The 27,083-nt window shown below is 44.5% G+C and overlaps 1 protein-coding gene across 1 annotated transcript in view; it reads right to left on the reverse strand.

Annotated features, from left to right (window-relative positions):
- Nucleotides 1–16,246: 16,246 nt before the first annotated feature.
- The window catches only part of LOC140204934 (leucine-rich repeat-containing protein 4B-like), a 109,688-nt gene continuing 98,851 nt past the window's right edge, over nt 16,247–27,083 (reverse strand). The window contains exon 2 of the mRNA XM_072271915.1: nt 16,247–21,958. Coding sequence (XP_072128016.1) covers nt 19,890–21,908 — 2,019 coding nt within the window. The 5' untranslated portion in view covers nt 21,909–21,958 and the 3' untranslated portion in view covers nt 16,247–19,889. The remainder of the gene's footprint in view (nt 21,959–27,083) is intronic.

A 27,083-nucleotide genomic window follows, 5' to 3' on the forward strand; every position in this document is an offset into this window, starting at 1 on the left:
CTCTTGTCAGCCACGGGTGCACTACCTTCCCTGATCTATTCTTTTGCTAAACTGGGATGAACAATTGTTGCAGTTCATCCATGCAACCTTTAAATGCTTGCCATTGCATATCCACTGTCAACCCTTTAAGTGTCATTTGCCAGTCTATCTTAGCTAATTCACGCCTCATCCCTTCAAAGTTACCCTTCTTTAAGTTCAGAACCTTAGTTTCTGAATTAACTATGTCACTCTCTATCTTAATGAAGAATTCCACCATATTATGGTCACTCTTACCCAAGGGGCCTCTCACGACAAGATTGCTAATTAACCCTTCCTCATTGCTCAATACCCAGTCTAGAATAGCCTGCTATTTTTTTTGTTATGCTATGTTTCAGCTCTATAAAATTCTGAGTAATGTGTTCAATTCTAGTCGCCTCATTATAGGAAGGATGTGGAAGTTTTAGGGAGGGTGCAAAGGAGATTTACCAGGATTCTGCCTGGATTAGGGAGTATGTTTTATGAGGATAGGTTGAGTGAGCTTGTGCTTTTCTCTTTGGAACAAAGGAGGATGAGAGGTGACTTGATAGAGGTGTACCGGGTGAAAAAAGGGATAGATAGAGAGGACATCCAGAGACTTCTTCCCAGGATGGAAATTGCTGATATAAGGGGGTATAATTATAAGGTGTTTGGAGGAAAGTAAAGGGGCGGATGTGAGAGGTAGGTTTTTACGCAGAGAATGTTGGATGTGTGGAATGCACTGCCACAGATGTTGGTAGAGTTCAAAGTTCAAAGTAAATTTATTATCAAAGTACATATATGTCACCATATTCAACCTTGGTAGAGGCAGATATATTATAGATATTTAAAAGACTGTTAGATAGGCACATGGATGATAGAAAAATGGAGGAGGCTATGTGGGAAGGAAAGATTAGATTGATCTTAAAATAGGTTATAAAGTCGCCACAATATCATGAGCAGAAGGGCCTGTACTGTGCGGTACTGTTCTATGTTCAGTGTTTGGTGTTTGTAACACTCCATTTCCATCTCCTATATCTGCATAGCCATCCTCCCCTTAAATACAGCTGAATTATTGCTTCCATCCATTCCTCTGAAGTCCCCTCTCCAAACTATATCAACATCTCCTCCTTCTTTTGACTTCAAGATTGCCATTGAATCCAGGTAAATCATTTGCACCGTAGTAGAACATAGAACACTACAGCACAGTATTGGCTCTTTGGCCCACAATGTCATACTGACCTTTTAACCTATTCAGAGATCAGTCTAAACTTTCCCTCCTACATCCAGCAGCACAGGTGATGTTAACAGCCTCAACAAACTGATTAGGAAGGCTTGCTCTGTTTTTGGAGTCAAACTGGACACACGGGAGGCCGTGGTAGAATAAAGGACCCTATGGAAAATCCTGGCAATTCTGGACAATGTTTCTCATCTCTGCATGCCACCCTGACTGAACAGAGGAGCACTTTTAGTAATAGACTAAGGCATCTGTGCTGCTCCAAAGAGCGCTATATGAAGTCATTCTTACCCTCGGCCATTAGACTCTATAATGGGTCAACCTATTGCTGGGAAGTGATGATACCCTCCTGTTAGACTGTTTGAGTTAACTTACTTTTTAAATCTTTCTTACCTCTCTTCTAATATTTGTAGATCTGTGCACCTGTAATGCTACTGTGACACTGTAATTTCCTTTGGGATCAATAAAGTTTCTATCTATGTTCCCATCACCCAAAAGTTTCTCAAATGCTCCTAATGTACCTACCTTTGTTACCTCCCTTGGCAGGGTGTTCTACACACCTACTGCTCTCTGTGTGAAAAACTAATCTCTGACATTCCCGCCTATACTTTCCTCCAAGTACCCTAAATTGATGCTCCCATTTATGTTCTGAGAGAAAGTTTCTGGCTGTCCACTTGATCTATGCCTCTTATCATCTTGTACACCTCTATCAAGCCACCTCCCATTCTCCTTTGCTCCAAGGAGAAAAGCTCTAGTTTGCTCAAATCTTCAAACAATGTGTTCTCTAATAAGTGCACGGGTTTCTGAAAGTAGCAGCCTCATCTTTATGTCCCAGCACGGACACAAGACTAAGAAACAATTTGGTGGTGATATAAATGGGCTAGAAAGAGTAGGGTGTTCAGACCCCTTGCTAAAAGATGTTATGGCAGGTAAGTCTGATATGCAAACGATTGAAGATTAGTTTCATGTGCATTGAAATATCGAAAAATACAGTGAATTGTGTCATTTGTGTCAACGACCAACACATTCCGAGGATGTCCTGAGGGCAGCCCACCAGTGTCACCATGCTTTCGGCACCAATGTAGCATGCCCACAACTTACTAACCTTGGATTTTAAAGTTGAGTTTTATTTGTCATGTGTGCATCGAAACATGCAGTGAAATGTGTCGTTTGTATTGACAACCAACACGGTCCGAGGATGTGCTGGGGGAAGACCACAAGTGGTTCCAGCGCCAACGTACCATGCTGCCTACTCACTAACCATAACCCGTATGTCTTTGGAATGTAAGAGGAAACTGGAGCACCCAGAGGAAATCCATGGGGTAACGAGGAGAATGTACAAACTCCTTACAGGCAGAAAAGGGAATTGAATCCCGATTAGTGTTTGCTGGCGCTGTAAAGCATTGTACTAACTGCTGCACTTCCATGTCAGAATCTTAAGTAACTATAGTTTGCTGGTGCTCATACCTCTACAAATTTGCTGACATGGTACGGGTTGATGAATTGGTTGGTTCACAGCAGGCTATTCTTCAACAGCAGATGACTTACTCAGCAGACAGTCTGCTCGAAGAGCAGAGGAAGCAAACTAAAGCAGCATCTCCCTGAAAGGTCAAGGCAGAGTTGCCCAAAGAAGGCTCACAGCAGGTAAAGAATACAAAAGTAATTTCAATAATCTACAGTAGTTCTACCAATAAGCCAAATTATTGGAAGAATCAATCTTTATTCTGGCTGGTTATAATGTCATTGTTATATATGGCCAAAACACAGTGTCTAATTCTGGCGGTGTGCTGCTGGTTTTATGACTGAGTAAATGGGTCCTTTTCAGACTTGAATTATAGTCATTGAGCGGTACAGCAGAGAAACAGGCCCTTCAGCCCATCTAGTCTGTGCTGACCTGTTTTCCTGCCTCACCCTATTTATCTACATCTAGACTGTAGCTATTAGACCATTAGATGTTAGGTATCCTGTAGGAGCAGAATTAGGCCATTCATCCCATCCAGTCTGCTGTGCCATTTCATTATTGTTGATTTTGTTCTTTGTTTCATTCCCTTTTTCCTGCCTTTTTCCTGTAAAAAGAACTATCCTTTGTTATTCAAATAACAAGCCATGGGTAACAAAGGACATTAAGGACATCCTGAACGCTAAAAAGAGGGCGTTTAGAGGTGGAAATAGGGAGGAGCTGAGGGCAATACAGAGGGACCTGAAAGCCAGGATCAGGGAAGCTAAAGACAGGTACAGGAGGAAGCTTGAGTGGAAACTCCAGCAGAACAACATGAGAGAGGTCTGGAGGGGGATGAGAACCATCACTGGGTTCCGGCAAACTAGCAACAGAGGAGCTGAAGGCAGTGTGGACAGGGCCAACGAACTTAACCTGTTCTTTAACAGATTTGACATTGTGGCCCCTGCCCATCCCCCACATGAGTCATCTGTTGTCGACCCCCAACCAACACGTATTTCACTCTCCCCTCCTACCCCTCCTCACAGTCCCCCACTCTGCTCTCATGACTATATCCCTCCCCCACACGAAACCAACACGGTGGGCTTCACAGCTGAACAGGTGAGAAGACAGCTGAAACGTCTCAACCCAAACAAGGCTGCAGGACCGGATGGTGTCAGTACCAGGGTGCTCAAAGCCTGTGCCCCTCAGCTATGTGGAGTACTTCGCCATGTCTTCAACCTGAGCCTGAGGCTCCGGAGGGTTCCTGTACTATGGAAGACGTCCTGCCCCATTCCTGTGCCGAAGACGCCGTGTCCCAGCGGCCTCAATGACTACAGACCGGTGGCATTGACCTCCCACATCATGAAGACTCTGGAGAAACTTGTTCTGGAGCTGCTCCGGCCTATGGTCAGGCCACACTTAGATCCCCTCCAGTTCGCCTACCAGCCCCGACTAGGAGTTGAAGATGCCATCGTCTACCTGCTGAACTGTGTCTACACCCACCTGGACAAGCCAGCGAGCACTGTGAGGGTCATGTTTTTTGACTTCTCCAGTGCGTTCAACACCATCCGCCCTGCTCTGCTGGGGGAGAAGCTGACAGCGATGCAGGTGGATGCTTCCCTGGTATCATGGATTCTTGATTACCTGACTGGCAGACCACAGTACGTGTGCTTGTCTCCCTTTCTCTTCACCATTTACACCTCGGACTTCAACTACTGCACAGACTCTTGTCATCTTCAGAAGTTTTCTGATGACTCTGCCATTGTTGGATGCATCAGCAAGGGAGATGAGGCTGAGTACAGGGCTACGGTAGGAAACTTTGTCACATGGTGTGAGCAGAATTATCTGCAGCTTAATGTGAAAAAGACTAAGGAGCTGGTGGTAGACCTGAGGAGAGCTAAGGTACCGGTGACCCCTGTTTCCATCCAGGGGGGTCAGTGTAGACATCACAAATACCTGGGGATACGAATTGACAATAAACTGGACTGGTCTAAGAACACTGAGGCTGTCTACAAGAAGGGTCAGAGCCGTCTCTATTTCGTGAGGAAACTGAGATCCTTTAACATCTGCCGGACGATGCTGAGGATGTTCTACGAGTCTGTGGTGGACAGTGTGATCATGTTTGCTGTTGTGTGCTGGGGCAGCAGGCTGAGGGTAGCAGACACCAACAGAATCAACAAACTCATTTGTAAGGCCAGTGATGTTGTGGGGATGGAACTGGACTCTCTGACGGTGGTGTCTGAAAAGGGGATGCTGTCTAAGTTGCATGCCATCTTGGACAATGTCTCCTACCCACTACATAATGTACTGGTTAGGCACAGGAGTACATTCAGCCAGAGACTCATTCCACCGAGATGCAACACAGAGCATCATAGGAAGTCATTCCTGCCTGTGGCCATCAAACTTTGCAACTCCTCCCTTGGAGGCTCAGACACCCTGAGCCAATAGGCTGGTCCTGGACTTATTTCCTGGCATAATTTACATATTACTATTTAACTATTTATGGTTTTATTACTATTTAATTATTTATGGTGCAACTGTAACAAAAACCAATTTCCTCCAGGATCAATAAAGTACGACTATGACTATGACTATGTAAGCCTTAATCCCTTAAATTTGAAAACCTTTCAACCTCTGCCTTAAATACACCCAATGATTTGGCCTTCTCAGTTCTCAGGGGCAACAGTTTCTGGTGTTATGCCCATCTCTGGCTGAAGAAACTCCTCCTCATCTCTGTTGTAATGGGACATCCTTCTATTCTGAGGCTGTTCAAAGGTTCATTTTATTGCCAGAGTATGTATGTATGATACATCTCTGAAATTTGTCTTTCAATTTGGTCCCAGATTCTCCCACTGATGGAAACATTCTCTCCATTCCACTCTGTCCAGGCCTTTCAACATCACCCCTCATGAATGAGGTCACCCCTCATTCTTCTAAACTCCAGTGAGTGCAGATCCAGAGCCATTAATTGCTCCCTATGCATTAACTCTTTCATTCCTGGGATCATTCTTGTTAACCTCCTCTGGACCGTCTCCAGTGCCCGCACATCCTTTCTTAGATATTTTCTGGGGTCCAAAACTGCTCACGCTATTCCACATATTGTCTGACCAATGCCTTATAGATCCTCAGCAGTACATCCTCAGCTCATCTAATAGCCCTCCATACCCCTGCCGTTCACATACTTATCCAAACTTCTCTTAAACGTTGTAATAACGCCTGTATCCTCCACTTGCAGTGGCAGCTTATTCCATACTCTCATCACCCTCCGAGCGAGGAAGCTCCCCCTCAGGTTCCCCTTAACCTATGATCTTTATTTCTAGTCTCACCTAACCTCAGTGGAAAAAGCCTGCTTGCATTTACCCTGTTGATACACCTCAAAGTTTGGTATATCCTTATAAGGTCTCCCCTCATTATCTTGTGCTCCGAGGAATAAAGATGTGACTAGTGGATTTCTGCAGGGATTGGTTCTTGGCCTGCTTCAGTTCACTACTTGAATTAATGACTTGGAGGAAGGAAGAGTATTTAAGGTTTTCAAACTCACTGATGATGTTAAATGTGTATGGTTCCATGGTGTAATGGTTAGGTACCCTAGACTCTAAATCGAGTGATCCAAGTTTAAATCCTGCCTGATCTTGTTCCTTAGGGAGACACAGTAGCATAATGCATTACAATGGCAGCAATCAGGAACAGTGAGAGAAATATGAGATCTAAGGAGCAGAATGTTGGTTGAACATTCGGAATAGTAAGGGGTTAAAAAGTCTATGTTAGATGATATCTATAGGCCACCAAATAATAACATTGCACCAGCATGGGCAAACAACCAAGGAATAACTAAGAATGGAGCCACATTTGTCATGGGGGACTTTAAATTGCACATAGATTGGGGAAATCAAATTGGTCAAGCCAGTCCTGAGGAGGGCCTCATAGACGGCAACTGTGATAGCTTTAACAGCATATTACCAGGGAAAGTGCCATCTTACATCTGATCCCGTGCAATGAGTCAGTTAAAATTAACAAGCTTGTGGTTGGGGGTCTCCTTGGAGAGAGTGATCACAGTATAGCTGAACGTCTTGTAGAATTGGAGGGTGAAATAGTTCGATCTAAGATTAATAGCCACAGATGGCTATTGAGGCCAAGTCATTGGGTATATTTGAAAGAGAGGTGGATAGGCTCTTGATTAGTAAGGGTATCACGGTACCATCTCCCACGGTGGTGTCTGAAAAGAGGGTGCTGTCCAAGTTGCGTGCCATCTTGGTCAATGTCTCCCATCCACTACATAATGTTCTGGGTGGGCACAGGAGTACATTCAACCAGAGACTCATTCCTCCAAGATGCAGCACAGAGCGTCATAGGAAGTCATTCCTGCCTGTGGCCATCAAACTTTACAACTCCTCCCTTGGAGGGTCAGACACCCTGAGCCGATAGGCTGGTCCTGGACTTATTTCATAACTTACTGGCATAATTTACATAGTACTATTTAACTACTTATGGTTTTATTACTGTTTATTATTTATGGTGCAACTGTAACGAAAACCAATTTCCCCCTGGGATCAATAAAGTATGACTATGACTATGACTATCAAAGGTTGTGAAGAGAGGAGGAGAGTGGTGTTGAAAGGGGTAATAAATCAGCCAAGTTAGAATGGCAGAAGAGACTCGATGGGCTGAATGGTCTAATTCTGCTCCTACGTATTATGGTCTAGTGTACTATGCCTAAACAAGGGAGCCTACAATGAGGGAATTGGCTAGCATAGACCGAGAACAAAGGCTATATGGCGGGACAATTGAGGAACAGTGGAAGACTTTCAAATAGTAAATCACACTGTTCAACAAAAGTATATTCCAGTTAAAAGCAAGGACAGTAAAGGTGGGGAGAGCCAGCTTTGGGTGACTCAGGAAATGAAAGAACAAATCAAAACAAAAACTGATGCTTAAAAAAATCTCACCAAGAGTACTGAGAAACTTAAAGATTGGGAAAACTTTGAAAAGCAACAAAGAAGCACTAAGCAAGCAATAAGGAAAGGGAAGAAAGATTCTGAAAGAAAACTAGCACAAAATACCAATACTTTTACTATCTGTTATAAAAACTTTTATAATTACATAATCTAAAAAATGTTGTAATTATATGAAGTGGAAAAGAATAACTAAAATGAATGCAGGTCCTTTGGAAGATGAGAAGGGAGAATTAATATTGGGTAAAGTGGAAATGGCTGAAGCCTTGAAGGACTATTTTGTCAGTCATCACATTGGAGGTCACATCTAACATGCCAAAGAGTGAAGTTATGGATGCAATGAGAGATAAGGACCGAGGTACAATTGTTGTCACTAAAGAGGTACTGATGAGCAAACTTGAGAGCCTAAAGATAGACAAGTCCCCTGGTCCTGATGGGATGCATCCCAGGGTACTGACAGAAATGGCGGAAGTTTTCGAGGATGTGTTTGTGATAGTTAACCAAAATTCGTTGGACTCTGGGCAGGTTCTGGTGGATTGGAAGACAGCGAATGTCATGCCACTGTTTAAAAAAAGGGATGTAGGCAAAATGAGTATAACTATAGGCCAGTTAACTTAACATCCGTAGTCAGGAAAATGCTTGAGGCTATAACCAAGGAAAAAATAATGAGAGATCTGGATAAAAGTGGTTCCATCAGGCAGACACAGTATCGATTCATGAAGTTTGGGTCCTGTTTGACAAACTTACTGGAGGAATATAGTGAGTGCAGTGGATAGAGAGGAACAGGTGGATGTCAGATACTTGGAGTTCCAGAAGGTGTTTGGTAAGGCTGCATAAAAGACTTTTTCATAGGATAAAGATACATGGAGTTGGGGGTAATGCATTAACATGAATAGAGGATTGACCATGCCACTCAGGGACTTGAGCTAATGTTATTATTATTATTAATAATATTTCTTTTTTGCCACTGTATGTGCTGTCTTAACCATGTGTGTTGTGTGTGACTGACTGTATGTATTGTGTTTTGTACCTTGCCCCCGGAGAAACATTGTTTCGTTGAGCTGTTACATGTGAATGACAAGTTTAATGATGATTAAAATTGAACTTGAAGTCAGAGAGTTGGGATAAGTAATAAATTTGAATCTAATTCTATATTTAAAACAGAGGTTGATAGGTTCTTTTTTAGGCAGGGATTTAAAGGTTACGGGGAGAATGAGGCCTTAGCCTGAAATGTCGACTGTACGTTCCTTTCTATAGATGCTGCCTGACCTGCTAAGTTCCTCCAGCATTTTGTATGTGTTAATCCTTCCCACAGATGCAAACCAGCCTACTGAGTTCCTCCAGAAGAGTCTTTGTTGCTCCAGATCCCAGCATCTTCAGTCTCTTGATGGTTTGTACTTCTTTTTACCCCAATCCTCTTGCAATAAAGACTATCCTTTCTTTGCATTTTTAAAATGTACTTTGTACTTATCCAGCAGGTATAGTGATTTATCTATTTGAACTATTCCTTCTTTTATTCAGAAAATAATTTCTGATCTACCTTTCGTAGGTCCAAGGAAGACCACCCCATATTGAACTCCATCTGTCAATCCATCAATGTCTCTTTTCAGCTTTCTATTTCCCATCTATTGTATGCTCTCTGTTGCTTCAGTAACTTCAGAATCTTTAGTAAGTATTGCTGGAAATCCAAAGCAACACACACACACAATGCTGGAGGAACTCACCGGGTCAGGCAAGATTTATGGAGGAGAATAAATACTTAACATTTTGGGCCGATACCCTTCATCAGAACTGGAAAGGGAGGGGGAGTAGGGGGTGGGAGTTGCAGAAGACAGAGTAAGAAGGTGGGGGAGGTAGTACAAGCTGGAAGGTGTTAGGTTAATATGAGTACAAACCTATAATAAACAAAAGAGGTTCTGCAGATGCTGGAGATCCAGAGAAACACACACAAAATGCTGGAGGAACTTGGCAGGCCAGGCAACATCTATGAAAAGGAATAAAGAGTCAACTACCTTCCCCCTCACCTGGCTTCACCTATCACCTTCAAGATTATACTCCTTCCCCTCCAAACACCTTCTTATTCTGGCTTCTTCTCCCTTTCTTTCTAGTCCTGATGAAAGGGCAGCAACATCAGCTCTTTACTCCTTTCCACTGATGCTAGAGTATCTTTTTTTTTCTCGGTTACTACCTAACCAACTCTCTCCACACCAATGACAGCAAAATGCCTCACATTCCACGAATTCTTTCTACTAATGTGAAGTGGAACAGATGTTAATTGGAAATACTGTCTAATGAGCATAACACAAGAGATTCTACTGATGCTGAGAGGAATACAGAGTTGACATATCATCTTGGACTGAGATGCTGAAGGAGTATAATCTTGGACTAAAATAATGAAGGGCCTCAGCCTGAAATGTTGACTCTTTATTTCTCTCCATAGATGCTGCCTGACCTGCTGAATTCCTCCAGTATTTTGTAGGTATTCCTCTACTATCTAAGAATGTTCTAGTCATCTATTTAACATTTAAACTAGGATAATTTTCCCTTTGCAAATTAAGGCTGATGAACTGAACTGTGATGAATCTAAAGGTTCTCCCATGGTCCACTCTCCTCTCCTATCAGATTCCTTCTTCTTCAGCCTTTTACCTCTTTCACCTATCCCATTCTAGCTTCTTACTTCATCCCCCCCCCCCCACACCCACCTCACATTCTTCCTCACCTGATCTCTTCTATCACCTGGTGTCTTGTACTCCTCGCTCTGCCCAACCCCTCCCCCTACTTTCCTTCTTCCTCCTTCCTTTCCAGTCCGGATGAAGGGTTATAGCCCAAAACAGCAACTGCTTATTCCTTTCTATAGATGCTGCCTGACCTGCTGAGTTCCAGCAGCATTTATAACCATATAACAATTACAGCACAGAAACAGGCCATCTTGCCCCTTCTAGTCCGTGCTGAACTCCTACTCTCACCTAGCCCCACCGACCTGCACTCAGCCCATAACCCTCCATTCCTTTCCTGTCCATATATCTATCCAATTTAACTTTAAATGACAACATCGAACCTGCCTCAACCACTTCTGCTGGAAGCTTGTTCTGCACAGCTACCACTCTCTGAGTAAAGAAGTTCCCCTTCAAGTTATCCCTAAACTTTTGCCCTTTAACTCTCAACTCATGTCCTCTTGTTTTGAATCTCCCACACAAAGCCTATCCACATCAACTCTATCTATCCCCCTCATAATTTTAAATACCTCTATCAAATCCCCCCTCAACCTTCTACGTTCCAAAGAATAAAGACCCAACTTGTTCAACCTTTCTCTGTAACTTAGGTGATGAAACCCAGGTGTGTTACTCGGGATTTCCAGAATCTCTTGTGTTTATGGTGAATTGAAGTGTTCTACCTTGTGTTAGTAGTCGACTCTTAACTTCTCAGAGCATGTGTTACACTAATACATCTTAAATTCTGCTCCTATGACTCCCAGTCTTATGAAAGGGACATGAGTGACAGGAGATAGACCAAAGGCTGTTCTTTTAATAGGTCTACAGATGGCTAGATCTCCTCTCTAATGTGTGCTGTGGGTAAAGGAATCTGATTGATGAAACCTTAAGATTTCCAGATGGTATTTGATGATATTGTGGAAAATGCTGTAGGAAGTAACACGTTGGCATGGACTGAAAATCAACTAGATATAGGGAAAAATGAGGTATATGTTGAATGGTATTCTTTTGTTTGCAGACTGTAACAAGTGGTGTGCCAAAGATAGGATCTCAATGTTTTACAATTTATACAAATGACTTAGTTACAAGAGCCATACGATTAGTAAAAGGCCCATCGGCCCATCTTGTCCATGCTGAATATGATCCAAAATTGGATAAATGCACTAAAAATTAGTGTCTGAAAGTTATGCCCATTTGTATTAGCTATTTCTACCCTGAGAAAAAGTCTCTGGCTGTCGATCTGTGCATCTCATCATCTTGTACACCTCCATCAAGTCAGCACTTATCCTCCTTAGCTCCAATGGAAAAAAAACATAGTTCACTCAAACCTATCCTTATTAGGCATGCTTTCTAATTCAGGCAGCATCCTGGTAAATCTCCTCTGTACACGCTCTAAAGGTTTCACATCCTTCTATAGTGAGGCAACCAGAATTGAACACATTACTCCAAGTGTGGTGTAATCAGGATTTTATAGAGCTGCAACACCACCTCATGGCTCTTGAACTCAACCCACCACACATCTTCTTAAGCAACTTTTGCAGCCATTTTGAGGGAACTATGGACATAGACTTCAAAATCCCTCTGTTCCTCCACACTGCTAAGAACTCTGCCATTAACCCCATACCCTGCCTTCAAGTTCGACCTACCAAAGTGAATGACTTCTTACTTTTCCAGATTGAACTCCATCTGCTACTTCTCAACCCAACTCTGCATCCTATCAATGCCCTGTTCTAACCTATAACCTTCTACGCTATCCACAACATCACCATCTAAGGTGTTGACACATTTACCTTCATCAGTCAGGGCATTAAGCACAAGAGAAGGGATGCCATTCTACAATTGTAAAGATACCGGTGAAACTGCAGTTGAGGGAAAATTATGTTCTGGTCACCCCGCTATAGGAAGGATATCATTAAGCTGGAAAACATGTAAAAAGTATTGAGACCATAAGACATAGGAGCAGAATTTGATCATTTGGCTGATTTACTATCTCTCTCAACCTAATTGTCCTGCCTTCTCCCCAAAATCTTTGACACCTTTACAAATCAAGAACCTATCAACCTTTGCTTTAAATATATCCAATGCCTTGACCTCCCCAGGCATCTGTGGCAATGAATTCAATATATTCACCTCTCTCTTGCTAAAAAAATTCCTCCTCATCTCTGTTCTAAAGGGGCGTCTTTCCAGTCTGAGGTTGTGCCCTCTGGTGCTCGACCTACTATTGGAAACATTCTCTCTCTCCTCGTCCACTCTATCTGGACCTTTCAATATTCAAAAGGTTTCACTGAGATCCCTCCTCGTTCTTCTAAACTCTGGCAAGTACAGGCACAGAGCTATCAAACGCTCCTCCTATGTTAACCACTTCATTCCCAAGATCATTCACCTGAACCTCTCCTGGACCCTCTCCAATGCCAGCACATCTTTTATATAGATCAGAGGCCCAAATCTGCTCACAATACTCCAAGTGTGGTCTGACCAATGCCTTATAAAGCCTCAGCATTGCATTCTTGTTTTTATATTCCAGTCCTCTGGAAATCAACGCTAACGTTGATTTGCTTCCTTAGACCAACTCAACTTGAATTAACAAGAGTATGACCAGTACAGGAGGGCTTGAGGAGAGATTGGATAGGTTGGAACTTTCTTATCCCCTAGAGAAGAGGAGGTTGAGGGGTGACTTTATAGAGGTATATAAAATCATGAGTGGGTAGATGAGGTAAATGCTCACATTCTTTTTCCCTATGGTAGGAGAGTCTAAAAAGCATAGATTTAGGGTAAGAGAAGAAATACCTCAAGGAGATGACAGGGTAGCTTTTTCATTCAGTGGGTGGTGGGGAAATGAAACAAGGTGCCAGAGGAAATAGCAGAGGTGGGTATAATGGTAACCCTATTGACAAGTACATGGATAAGAAATGTTTATCAGGATATGGGCCAAGTACAGGCAAATGGGACTAGTTCAACCCAACTTTGTCAGCATTAACAAGTTGGTTTGAAGGGCTTGTTCCTGTGCAGTATAACTCTCTGACTCTAATGGTACTATTTATTGCTGTGATGACTGAATTAAAGGCATTGATGAGCCAAGCGAAACACAAAATACCAGCGGAACTCAGCAAATCAGGCAGCATCTATGGAAGCGAATAAATAGTTGAAGTTTTGGGCTGAGACACTTCATCAGGACTAGAAAGAAAGAGGGCTGAAGCCAGAATAAAAAGGTAGGAGGAGGCAAAGGCTCAGAAGTTGACAGGTGAGAGGTGAGGGAGAAGGTGGGTGGATGGAAGGGGGAAGTAAGACGCTGGGAAGAGATATGTAGGTGAGATCAGGTGCCAGCATGTACTCCTTCTCCTCTCCCCACCTTATTCTGGCTTCTTTCCCTTCCTTTCCAGTCCTGATGAAGGGTCGCAGCCTGAAACATTGCTACTGCCTGACCTACTGAGTTCTGTCAGCATTTTGTGGGGGTTGCTCAAGACTTTCAGCATATGTAGGATCTTTTATGTTATTGATGAGACTATACCTTGAGTACTATGTCTATTCTTCATCTGCTTATTTCAGATCATTAATATGTTGGAAGCAGTTCCGAAGAGATTTTCTAAGACTATCACTTGGAGTATGTGCCCTGTCCTATAAAGTTGGAAAGACTAAACTTGTAACTTGGAATTTAAGAAGAATTAGAAGGAACTTGATTGAAACAGCTGAGGCCAGATGGAGTCTTGAACGGGTGGGTGTTAAGAGAATGTTTCTTCTTGCCACAGAGTGTAAACTAAGAGCTTATGTTTAAAAATAAGAGGTTGCCCATTTAAGAGAGAGTTGAGACCTAGCCACTAATCACAGACACCACATTCTTGCCCACGCTGCACCAGAATAGGTGCATCCTGAATCTGCCTCTACAGTCACCTGACAAAGGACCAGCAGGCAAGCCCTTAGGAGAGCATCATATTCGACTGGAATGATTGCACTATTACCGTGTTGAGATAAAGAATTTTTTCCTGGAGGGTTGAGTCCTAGAAGGTCACTTTCTTTAAGGGTGGTAGAAACAGAGACTTGGAATATCTTAAGGGCAGAGGTAGATTATATACTTGACTACTAAGACTGGATTGGGGGGAAAGATTGCTTCAAAAGGCAGCATCCATCATAAAGGACTCCCATCACCCAGGACATGTCCTCTTCTCATTGCTACCATCAAAGAGCAGGTACACACACTCAATATTTTAGCAACAGCTTCCTCTTCCATCAGATTTCTGAATGGAGCATGAAAATTACATCATTTATGCTCTCTTTTTGCACTGTTTATTATATATATGGCAATTGTCCTGTATTGGACCGCAACACTCCAGCAGGTGGTGAAAACTGCCCAGCGGATTATCCGCACCCAATTGCCCACCGTTGACGCTGCCTGGGCAGGGCAAAAAAGCATTATCAAGGATGCATCTCACTCGAACCCAGGACTTTTTACTCTCCTCCCATCCGGTAGGCGCTACAGGAGCCTCTGCTCCCACAGCAGCAGGCACAGGAAGAGCTTCTTCCCTAAGGCTGTGACCCTGCTGAACCTCACATCACAGCGCTGAGCAGTATTGCACCCATATTGTACTGTCTCAGTACTTTTATATTTGTGTGCTGTAGCACTTACTTTTTATTCGCAGTTATTTTGTAAATAATACTATTCTTTTGCACTTCTGGTCAGATGCTAATTGCATTTCATTGGCTTTGTATCTGTACGCACAATGACAATAAAGTTGAATCTAATCTAATCTATATCCTAAAATATTCAGTGGGTATTTTCAAGCTCCTGTACCTCCTTTCTGATAGCAATAACGTGAAGGGGGATTGTCCTGGGTGATGGGAGCCTTTAATGATTGCCTTTTGAAGGCATCGCATTTTGAAGCAATCTTCCCTGACCCAACCTTGATAATATACACACCTATGTACTGTATATATTTCTTACTGTAACTTATGATTTTTTTTATGTAATGATGCTGCAAAACAACAAATTTCACTGCATATCATGGTGATATTAAGCCTGAGTCTGATTCTGAGGTAGACTGGAATGCAGAACTGAAGTTACTGGCAGATCAGCTCTGATTTTAGTTAATAGTGGGGGTTAGACCTGAATGGCCTACTTCTACTCCCAATCAACACTCTTAAGTCTTGGGGTGACAATAGCAGTGATCCAATCCAAAGAGTCAATACCTTGGTCGATATTCTCATTAGTATTCGTAGTATTCTCAGCAGCTCCTTTATTAACCCAGAGTGGCAACTTGTTCTGCATATTGTTTGTGTGTAGTTTTTCATTGATTCTATTGCATTTCTTTGTTCTACTGTGAATGCCTGCAAGGTAATGAATCTCAGCATAGTATATGGTGACATATAGGCACTGATAAAAATTTACTTTGAACTTTTGAGTTGAGCCAATAAAATGGTGAAAATGTGTCAAGCTTCAGTTTCGCTAATTCCTCCACTTTGTACACTTTCATTAGAATCTCTTTATTTCTGCATTGTGATATTGTTTATCTGGCACTTCATCCTTGTCCTCGACTATAAAGATCAATTTACAAAACACTTGCAAAATGGAAATTGCCACAAGAGTGACATATTATTAAACCGAGATGTTATGGATTTATTTTACGATGCTTGTTGAGAGCAAGGGAACCTGTAGAAAGTGACTAAAAATTAATCATGTTATAAATTTTAATAGCCTAATATGGTACTAAGGATTATCTCGCCCAAAGAATTTCAGCAGACATTGTTTTCTGTAGTTTAGATAATCAGTGCAGGACTTTTGGCTTCATTTCTTTGAAGCTTGCTTTTGGCAAATTTTTAACTTTCCTTGAACTTGCATCGGAATCTCAAGATACAGGGAGGACTACTTGGAAAATAACAAAAAAAAAAGATTTGGGTATTAAATTTAATTAAAAACCCTTTCAATCTGTAACATAACATTGTAAAAGTAACGGCTTGTGGACAACAGCAGCATGTCTCCACTGACAAACATTTTTTTCTTTTTTTTTACTTAATTCAGAGAATACAGTTGTATGGTTCTGTACAAATTCCTCAAGTTTGACATCATGTATGACATTCAGTAGAAATGTAGAGAAAACATGTGTTGTTAAAGGACATTATACACTTGACCTGTCACTCCTTTTGCAGGGAGCCTCTGTTTGTTTGGTTGGAGGGGTTAGGTGGTTTGGGCAAAAGCGAAAAAAAACTACAAACCGGGCAGTCACCTTTTTGTTTGAAGTGGGGAACGACTCAACTAGGTTTCTTTAAACAGTCTGTGGCACAAGCTTTGAGATCCTGCAGTTTCTAGAACATAAAACATTTGCCAATAGTCCTTACAATTGCTTCATAACGCTCCGTCAGTGCAGCCATTGACCTGGGGTCTCGTACCTGACATCTGCATTTGTCTACCCTGAAGACAGTTTCTTAAAGTATTCAGAATTCCTTCAAGCTGTACCTCCGAGCTATAGTTGGAATTATTGCTAAAATGTAATAAAATAATTGGAAACATTAACTTTCTCATAATTTACATACTGTTTTAAGTGGTTCTCTGGTTTCTTTTTGTTACTTTTGGGTCTGTCTCCCACAGTCAGACCTCCAGCCTCAGCTACGAGAGTCGATGCTGCAGGGTTCAGAATTGTTACTCTACAAAAGAATCGCAAGGGCTGGTGGAAAGGATTGGGGTTGGCACGCGTTTCTTGCAGAGGACCTTCCCTTTGGACTCTTCTCCACACTTCTGACAGCCCTTCATCCAGGTAACCTTTTGAGGCCAAGTAAACCTGAGTACATTTCGGAGTTCTGATTTGCGAAGGAAGCTGACCTTTAGCGAGGGGAGACAGGCCAGAACTGGTGAAGTTTGTCAGAATACATTGCTGCAACCCACTACATTGCACAGAAAAATAATACCAGAAATGTTAAAATAACCACATTTCCTTTTTTATATATCAACCTCACAACAAGCTTTAAAAATACTGAAGAATCACAAAAAAGCAACTCAAAAGTCCTTATACTCTTTGATGTTGCTAATATTGGGTTGAACTCATCTCAACTCTTCCCAAATAATAGTTGTATAGAAAAGAAAATGATTTGCTCTGAGTTACTTGGGCTCCATTCAACGCACAATCATCTTGCCTCCGAACAGAGGAGGAGGAAAGAGGGTTCAGAGAAATAAAAAGACAAATCAAGGTAATGATTGAACAGAAAGCTAACGCGTTCCCCAAGCTCCTACCCTGCTCAACTGGAAGGCAAGACTTAAAAGTCGGAGAGAGTGAGGGGGCAAAAGGATTTGAGGCCAGTAAGTAGGACCCTAGTACACTTGCTGCATCCATTACTAGAGGATTTATTTTGTGACTGGAAAGATGTTGTACCACGCATTGCAATCGGTGATCTAGATCAATCTTGACCTAGAATTGGGGCTATTGACAAAGAACAAGAAAGAGCCCATTACACTAGACAAGTAAAAAAAGTGCATTGACCCATTTTTTCCCTTTACAATGAATTTAAAACGTGCTCCCCGCACCACCCATTTTTCCGAGAAGAATGTTTTCACAGAGCTGGTGTTTCATGAAGTTCTCCTGGCCCCACGGGAAGCATTCTTGTACGTTGCTTCAGTAAGTGTGTGTGTGTGTGTGTGTGTGTGTGTGTGTGTGTAATGGGATTGGGGATCGGTTTGATAGCTGAATCCCAAGGGTCAAAGTTGAGGTCTTACAGTTATCTGTAAAAATTGGAGTTGAATAATTGGTTTGAGTTTTTTTTATATCAGATTCCAGCATCCTACAGGCTGAATAGCAACACATCTTGAAGAAGAAAAGATATGAAGGTTCCTGAAATCTTAGCGACAGGTCCTTCATTGGGGCATTTTTTTTTCTTTGTTAAGAAACTTGTTGCAGCTACTCCAAGAATCCTAGGCCAATGTCTTTGAAGCATTGAAGAAGAAAACCTCCAGAATGTCCCAGGGCCTTTCTAGAAGCATCATCTTATCTCGAAGACGTGGTCCATTCCTAGCTGCACAATGCGGAATTCCTGACGCTGGTTCCACACCCAGGACACAAGACCTCACATGCAGTGCTGCGCCCTCTAGACGGTCTCCTTGGCACTCTTGAAAGATTATAGATAGGGCCCTTTGTACTTGTCCCAGTGTGATAGAATGTAAGCAGAAATGATCAGGATCCATCGAGACTAAAGGTGTTAAGGGATCTTCAGATTCTCTTGGTATCAGTTAGACCTAGATAATTTTTTTGTTTTGGAAATTTTGGCTTTATAAACAAACTATACCTTGTGTATTCACTGGCAATTCCAGACAGACTCAGGAAAATGGAAGTGGTGGAGAGAGCCAATGATTATGAGCTTAGAATGTACGGTATGAGGGGAATATGTTCGATCAGACACTGTAGCTGGCTGCAGTATGGAATGTTGCATCAGAAAAATGGGACTGGAAAGCAAATCCAAATGGTTGCTGGTTGGGAATGTGATTATGATCAATGGGACACTGTGAACGATTGCTGCTCTGGTCATGAAAACGGGACTAATGGCAAAAGGCAAATAGCTGTCAGCCTTGCCAAGAAGATATGACTTACAGGACACTGGAAACAGCAGCCTCTGCGGACAGATGAGACACTGCAGGACTGATTGGGAATGTAGAACTGATGAAACTACACAGATGACTGCATGTGTCACCAGGTAACTGGGGACCCAGTGGCTACAGTAAATGGAAGTTGGTCTTACCAAGAATATGGGGCTGTAGTGACCACGCCGATGGCTTGGACTGGTGGCCCAGTCTTGGCAGAGGCAATATCAGGTCAGTGGTGGGCGGTGGCTGGGTGGGGTTTGCAAAGAGGCACCGAGACAAGAGTACATGCCCAACTCTTACTCAACCGAGGGGTGGGGTGGGGTGGAGAGGCTAGAGAGGAAATGCTTGTGCAAATCAAGTGAATGGGACTCCGGCTAACTGGCATCTCCTTTCTCCTTCTCTGGACCACAGTACACCATGGACCAATAGCAGAGGCAGGTAGCAACTGAGGGAGGGTGGGCAGGTAGGGGGGGAGGTGGAATGAAAGAGACGGTGTTCTTCCAAATACCAAGGGCAGAGGCAAGATGGCATCAGAGGTGTTCTCCTCAAAACCTTCTAACCAACCCAACTCACAAGTAGCAACAAAGGTGTCCCCACCCCAACACCAAGGGCAGAGGGAGATGGTGGAAAAGATGTCCTTCTAAACACCTTCTACCCAACCTAACAGGCAGGTGGCAACAGAATTGTCCTCCACATCACCAAGGGCAGAGGCCAGGTGGCAACAGAGGTGTCCTCCCCAACACCTTCTACCCAACCCAACTGATGGATGGCCACAGAGGTGTCCTCCCCAGCACCAAAGGCAGAGGTAAGGTGGCGACAGAAGTGTCATTACCAATACCTTCCACCCAACCCAACACGCAGGTGGCAATACAGCTGTCCCACCCCAACACCAAGGGCAGAGGGAGGTGGCTACAGAGATGTCCTCCCCAATATACTCCACCCAACCCAATCCCCCACCCTCTTCCTCAAAAAAAGATGCTGGGGTGGTGGGGCGTGCTGCTCAGATCTGCGTCTCTTGCACGTTCTCTTTGGAGGCGGACTTGAAGAGGAGCGGTTCGTGCACGGAGTTGTGGAGTGGGTTTTTGGTGCAGTTCAGCGCGGCCGCGTTGTTGCCGTAATGCGCCTTGTAGGCGGCCGCGTAGTGGTTGAGGTGCTCGCGGTCGGCAGCGGGCAGCGCCAGGCAGCTGTCGGCGGGCGCCGAGCCCGCCAGCTCGTCCTCCACGTTGATGATCTCGACAGCGCGGGCCTGGCCCCGGTGCTTGTGGAGCTGGTGCTGCTTGCGCAGCTTGTAGAAGGCGACCAGCATGACGGCCGCGAGGAAGGTGATGGCCACGAAGCAGCCGATGATGATCTTGGTGGTCTTCATCACGTCGTCGAGGCCAGCCAGCATCCCGTCTCCCGCCTCGGTGGCCAGCGGCACGGTGAAGGCGCGCTCCGTCGACTGCGGCGCCAGCGACGTGGCGGAGGAGGAGGAGGACGATGAGGATGAGTAGGCGGCGGAGACCTCCCAGCCCCCGGAGGGGGTGGGCCCGGCCTGGTGCTCGGTGGAGCGGGGCTCGTCCACCACCTCCACCGTCTCCACCGTCACTGTGGTGAAGTAGCTGTAGCTGTTGGAGGAGCCGCCCGAGGAGCCGCCCGCAGCGCCGCCGCCGCCGCTGCCCGCCGGACCACCGCCGTCGGCCGCCGACACATTGAGGGTGGCTGAGGCGGTGGCGTTCCCCGCCGAGTTACTGACCAGGCAGGTGTAGAGCCCAGTGTCCTGCACCGTCACATTGGTGAAGTTGAGCGTGCCGTCGTGCAGCACCGAGATGCGTACCCGGTACGAGCCGTGGGTCATCAGCGTGCCGTTGGGGGTCATCCAGTTGACGGACGTCATGGAGGTGGCGGCGCGGCACTTGAGCTCGGCCGCCATGCCCTCGGTCACGTTGAGGTCGGCGGGCGGCTCCACGATGACGGGCGCGTAGCAGGTGAAGTGGCTCTGGTCCAGCTCGCCCAGGTAGCGCGCCTTGAGGGCGGGCGGCGAGTGGCAGCGGGCGCAGCAGGTGGTGTTGCTGGGCACCGTCTCCTTGAGCCACCAGCTGAGCCAGAGCACGTCGCAGTTGCAGTGCCACGGGTTGTGGTTGAGGTGCACCCGCTCCAGGCGGTGCAGCGGCGTGAAGAGGTCGTGCGGCAGCGAAGTCAGGTTATTGTGCGAGAGGTTCAGCTCCTCCAGCGACTGCAGGTCGTCGAAGGCGTTGCGCTCGATCAGCTGCACCTGGGCGTGCATCAGCCACAGCTTGCGGAGACTGGTTAGCCCCTGGAAGGAGCCAGGCTGGATCACCTCCAGCCGGTTGCCCGACAGTTCCAGCTCCTCCAACCGTAGCAGTGGCGTCAGGTTGGGAATCTCGGCCAGGTTGCACATGCCTAGGTTGAGGTAGCGCAGGTTGACCAGCCCCTCGAACGCCGCGTCCGAGATGTACTCCAGCTTCTTGAGCTCGCCCAGGTCCAGGCGCCGCAGCGACGGCACCCGGTTGAAGGCGTACGACGGGATGCTCTCGATGGGGTTGTTCCGCAGCCAGAGCTCCCGCAGCTTGGACAGGTACTCGAAGGCGCCGCTCGGCACCGTGGTCAGCCGGTTGTCGAAGAGCTCCAGCGTGTTGAGGCTAGTGAGGCCGTTGAAGGCGCCGACCTCCACGTGGCGGATCAGGTTCTTGCTGAGCTGCAGAATCTCCAGGTGCCGCAGCTGCTTGAAGGTGTCCGCCTTGATCACCTGGATGGCGTTCTCCTGCAGGTTCAGGTAGCGCGTGTTGGTGGAGATGTCGCTCGGCACCTCCCGCAAGTCGTAGCGGGTGCAGATCACCTTGCTGAACTGGTTACTGCAGGAGCAGCCCTTGGGGCAGACGTGCGGCTGCGCCAGCCCCCCCAGTAGGGACAGGGTCCACAGGGTCACCAGCACCAGGCGGCTAACAGTCCTGCCGACGTTGAGTCTCATCCGCTGTGTTGGAAGTGCCTTCGCCATCATCATCATCATCACTCCCATTCATAATTCACTCAGGTTTCTCGACCAAAACATCCAGGTATCTCTGTGGGCTAGAGCAGAAAAAGATTAATGAGGACTGGGATTGTGAGAGTGAAGGAGATAGCTTACCCCTTACCGCTCCTGCTCTGGGCTTTTACTCTGTGTTCAGAAGGATAGGGGGGGGGGGTCTTATTAAAACCTATCAGATATTAAGAGGACTAGATCTAATGGACATGTTGTTTCCTATAGTGGGGCAGTCTAGGACCAGAGGCATAGCCTCGGAATACTAGGATGTCCCTTTAGAACAGAGATGAGGAGGAATGTCTTTAGAAAGAGGGTGGTGGATCTGTGGAATTCATGGCCACGGATGGCTGTGGTGGACAAGTCATTGGGTATATTTGAAGCAGAGGTTTATAGGTTCTTGATCAGTAAAGGTGGCAAAGGTAATAGGGAGAAAGGAGAATGTGGTTGAGGGGGATACTAAATCTGTCATAATATAATGGTGGAGCAGAATTGATGGGCTGAATGGCCTAATTCTGCTCTTATGTCTTATGGTCTCTTATACTCCCATTCGGCAGCCCCGTCACACAGTCCTTTCCTTCTCTGGCTGTGCTCTGGTCCTCTCGAAGGGGGTTATTGGAAAAGGATCCTAGAAATGTTTTGGCTTAGAAAGGAAAAAAGAACTGTGGGGGTGACAGAGAAGGAGAGAGGTTCGGTCTTTGGTGCCTGTGGATAAAGTGCTAGACTGCCTAATCCACTGCCCAGCATCAGCTCTGTAGCTCTTCTGGGTTTCAGACTTTGCATGCCCACCCAGGCAGTCTATAAATGTGATTAGATATTCTTCCTCTACCAGGCTGTGGTACACCCATTGACCAATTAACATTCAAATCCGTTCATCTTTGAAATGTAGGAGAAGGCAGGAGCACCTACAGCCGAGGGATAACATACATACTCTTTATAGACAGAACTGAAGTCGGGTCTCTGGCGCAATCATAGCATTCCAATAACCACTGCTCTACTCCACTGCCCAACTTTGTCTTTTAAACACCCTGTCTTATGAACCTTCTACTGGTCTTATCAACCTTCTACTGAGGGAAATTACTCTAAATTACTCTGTCTAGGAGTCTTACAATTTCATGCATTTTGATTCAATTTCCCACTTAGCTTTTATCTGTTTGAAAGTAAACACCCTCAGCCAGTCCAATTTTTCCTTAGAGCTAAGTTTTTTTTCAACCCAGCAATGATCTGGTAAATCTCTCCATCCTCTACCAAGCAGTCACAGAATCTTCATCCCTTGCCCTTTTAGACAAAGGACATCAGCAGAGCAGGGATATTTCTGTCAGTAAGTTGGTGTTCCCCATTATTGGCACTAAGCTTCTCAAATCCCTTGTGTTCAATTAGATTGCATCTGAATTGCATCTTAACTCTGTCCACTTGCTTTTGTTGTAAATTCCCTAGTATTGTTGCCTAACAAAAAAAAATCTCAGTTCAGAAATATTCCGCTGATCATCTCTGTTTTTAATAGAATGCAGACAAGTGTGAAGTGTTGCACTTTGGCAGGACAATCCAAAGTAGGACTTGCATGGTGAACGGGAGGGTACCGAGGAGAGCAGTGAAATGGGGATCTGGGAATACAGATCTATAATTCTTTGAAAGTGGCATCATGGGTAGATAAGGGTCATAAAGAGAGCTTTTGTCACATTGACCTTCATAAATCAAAGTACTGAGTACAGGAGCTGGGATGTTAAGTTGTATAAGAAATTGACGAGGCCTAATTTTGAGTATTGAATCCAGTTCTGGTCACCTACTTACAGGAAAGATATCAATATAAGGTTGAAGGAGTGCAGAGAAAATTTATAAAGATGTTGCCAGGACTTGAGGACCTGACTTATAAGGAAAGGCTGATTAGGTTAGAACTTTATTCCCTGGAGTGTGAGCTGGAGGAGAAATTTGATAGAGATATACAAAATTATGAGGGATCTTGATAGGGTGAATGCAATCAGGCTTTTTCCTGGATTGGGTGAGACTAAAACTAGAGGCCATTGGTTAATGGTGGAAGAGGAAGCTGAGGGGGATCTTCTTCACTCAGAGGGTGGTGAGAGTGTGGAACGAGCTGCCAGCAGAAGTGATGGATTTCAACACTTCAGAGAAACTTGGATAGGTATATGGAGGGCTATGGTTCGGCTGCAAGTCAATGGAACTAGGCAGATTAATATTTTGGCATGGACTAAATGGGCCAAAAGGCTTGTTTCCGTGTTCTATGACTCTAATATTTTGGGTGAGAGAATGTCACACTTCTACTATACCTTGAATGAAGAAGAGGTTCCTGATCCATCTACAACGCTGGGGGAACTCAGCAGGTAAGGCAGTACCTACAGAGAGGAATAAAGTGCTGATGTTTCGAGCCAAGACTGCTCATTAGGATCCTTCAGCTGAAGGGTCTTGGCCTGAAATGTTGGTGTCCTGATGAAGGATCTTGGCCCAAAACATCAGTTCTTTATTCCTCACCATAGCTGCTGTCAAACCTGCTGAGGTCCTCCAGCATTTTGTGTGTGTTACTCTGGATTTCGATCATCTGCAGAATCTCTTGTGTCCTGACACATCTCCTGAATAGCCCAACTCCAATTAAAAGCTAAGTCAGCTTGTGCTGGACCTTACATCTATTCTCCTCTTCTAGGAGAATTATTTTCTTTCTAACTTTTTTTTAATATTAAATACCTCATCTGGATTACCTTTAATCTTATAAACATTATAGTCCCTGTAATCTGGGGTTTGAGGTAAAAGTAAGATTGAATCTCGGTGGTGATGGGTAACTTTGGGAGGTCGAAATTGAAGGCAGAGTAGAAAGTTAATGACAGGATTCTTAGCGGGGTGAAGGAACAAAGAAATCTTGGAGTCCACATGCATGGATCCCTAAAATTTGCAGGGCAAGTTGCTAAGGTTGTTAAGAACCATAGAACATTACAGCACAGAAGCAGGCCTTTTAGCCCTTCTTGGCTGTGCTAAACCATTTTTCTGCCTAGTCGCACTGACCTGCACCTGGACCGTATCCCTCCATACACCTCTCATCCATGAACCTGTCCAAGTTTTTCTTAAATGTTAAAAGTGAGCCTGCATTTACCACTTCATCTGGCAACTAATTCCACACTCTCACCACTGTCTATGTGAAGAAGCCCCCCCCCAATGTTCCCTTTAAACTTTTCCCCCTTCACCTTTAACCCATGGCCTCTGGTTTTTTTCTCTCCTAGCCGCAGTGGAAAAAGCCTGATTGCATTCACTCTATCTATACCCATCATAATTTTATATACCTCTATCAAATCTCCCTTCATTCTTCTACGCTGCAGGGAATAAAGTCCTAACCTATTCAACCTTTTTCTGTAACTCAGTTTCTCAAGTCCGGGCAACATCCCTGTAAATCTTCTCTGTACTCTTTCAACCTTTTTAATATCCTTCCTGTAATTTGGTGACCAAAACTGTACACAATACTCCAAATTTGGCCTCACAAAAGAAGGCATGTGTTGTGTTGGTTTTCATGAGCTGGGGAATTGCGTTTAAGAGCTGTCAGGTAATGTTGCAGCTTCATAAAACTGGTTAGACTATACTTGGAATATTGTGTTTAATTCAGGTCATCTCATTATAGGAAGCATGTGGAAACTTTGGAGAAGGTGCAGGGGAGATTTATCAGGGTGCTGCCTGGGTGAGAGAGTGTGTCTTATAGGTAGGACAAACTAGGGCTTTTTTATTTGGAGCGAAGGAGGATGAGAGGTGACTTGATAGAAGTGTACAAGATTATAAGAAGCATAGATTGAGCGGACACCCAGTGCTTTGTTCTCGGGTTGGAAATGGCTAATAAGAGGGGAGATAATTTTAAAGTGATTGGAGGAAAGTATGGTGGGGGATGTCAGAGGTTGGTTTTGACACAGAGATGTCAGTGGAACACCTTGCCAAGGGTGGTGGTAGAGGCAAATGCATTATGGATATTTAAGAGATTCTTAGATGGTTACATGGATGATACAGCAATGAAGGGCTATGTATGAGGGAAGAGTAGGTTAAAAGATCAACACACCATTGTGGGCTGAAGGGCCTGTACTGTCCTATGCTGTCCTATGCTGTGTAACTCAAACTTCCATTACTGCATTTACCGGTGGAAGTGTGACTACACTAACCCTTTTCCTATTTGATTAATATTTTATAACCTATTCTATGCTAACATTAGGTGAGAGAAGACTCGTCCTTTTGGGAATACATACTAGTTTGTAGACACACAACATGGTGACCAACGTGGGAAGATGAGATCAAAAACCTGTTCCACTGCATCATCTAGTGGCCGTTGTTTGCTCCTTTCTAGACACTTGCAAAGGCCACGATTTAGTGACGAACTTGTTTTGAACTTTGGAGGTCTCATGGGGTTTAAGCTGTTTGTTGTAAAAGGTAACCTGTAATTGCCTCTGGGTATAATTATTACTTGGTGCAGTAGGCTAGAGGTTTTTTTTTTAATATAGTCTTCTCATAATCTAAAGATGCCGGAGCTGGTAATCCATTAGAACCAGAGTTCAATGTAGAACATAGAACAATACAGCACAGTACAGGCCCTTCAGCCCACAATGTTGTGCCAGCCTTTTAACCTACTGTAAGGCCAATTAACCCTTCCCTCCCACATAGCCCTCCATTTTTCTTTTCATCATGTGCCTATCTAAGAGTTTCTCAAACATCCCTAATGTATCTGCCTCTGCCACCACCTCTGGAAGAGCATTCTATGCATCCACCACTCTGCCTGCCTCATGCATCCCCCTTCCCCCCATGTTTTCCTCCAATCATCTTAAAGTCTAACCCTTCCCTCATACATAGAACTCCATTTTTCTCATCTAAGTTTCTTAAATGTCCGTAATGTATCTGCCTGTGCCACAATGCCTGGCATCCACCAGTCTTTGTGTAAAAACAAAAACACCTACTTCTGACACCCCCCCCCCCCACTTTCCTCCAAACACCTTAAAATTATGCCCCATCATATTAGCTATTTCCACTGGCTGTCCACTCTACCAATGCCTCATCATCTTGCACACCTTTATCAGGTTACCTGTCATCCACCTTTGCTCCAAGAGAAAAGCCCTAGCTTTGCTCAACCTACCTTCCTAAGCCCACATGGAAACATAAGATAACATGTGGAGGCCAATTCATTGGGTATATTTAAAGAGG

Source organism: Mobula birostris, chromosome 11, assembly GCF_030028105.1.
Source record: "Mobula birostris isolate sMobBir1 chromosome 11, sMobBir1.hap1, whole genome shotgun sequence".
Classification (NCBI taxonomy): Eukaryota; Metazoa; Chordata; class Chondrichthyes; order Myliobatiformes; family Myliobatidae; genus Mobula; species Mobula birostris.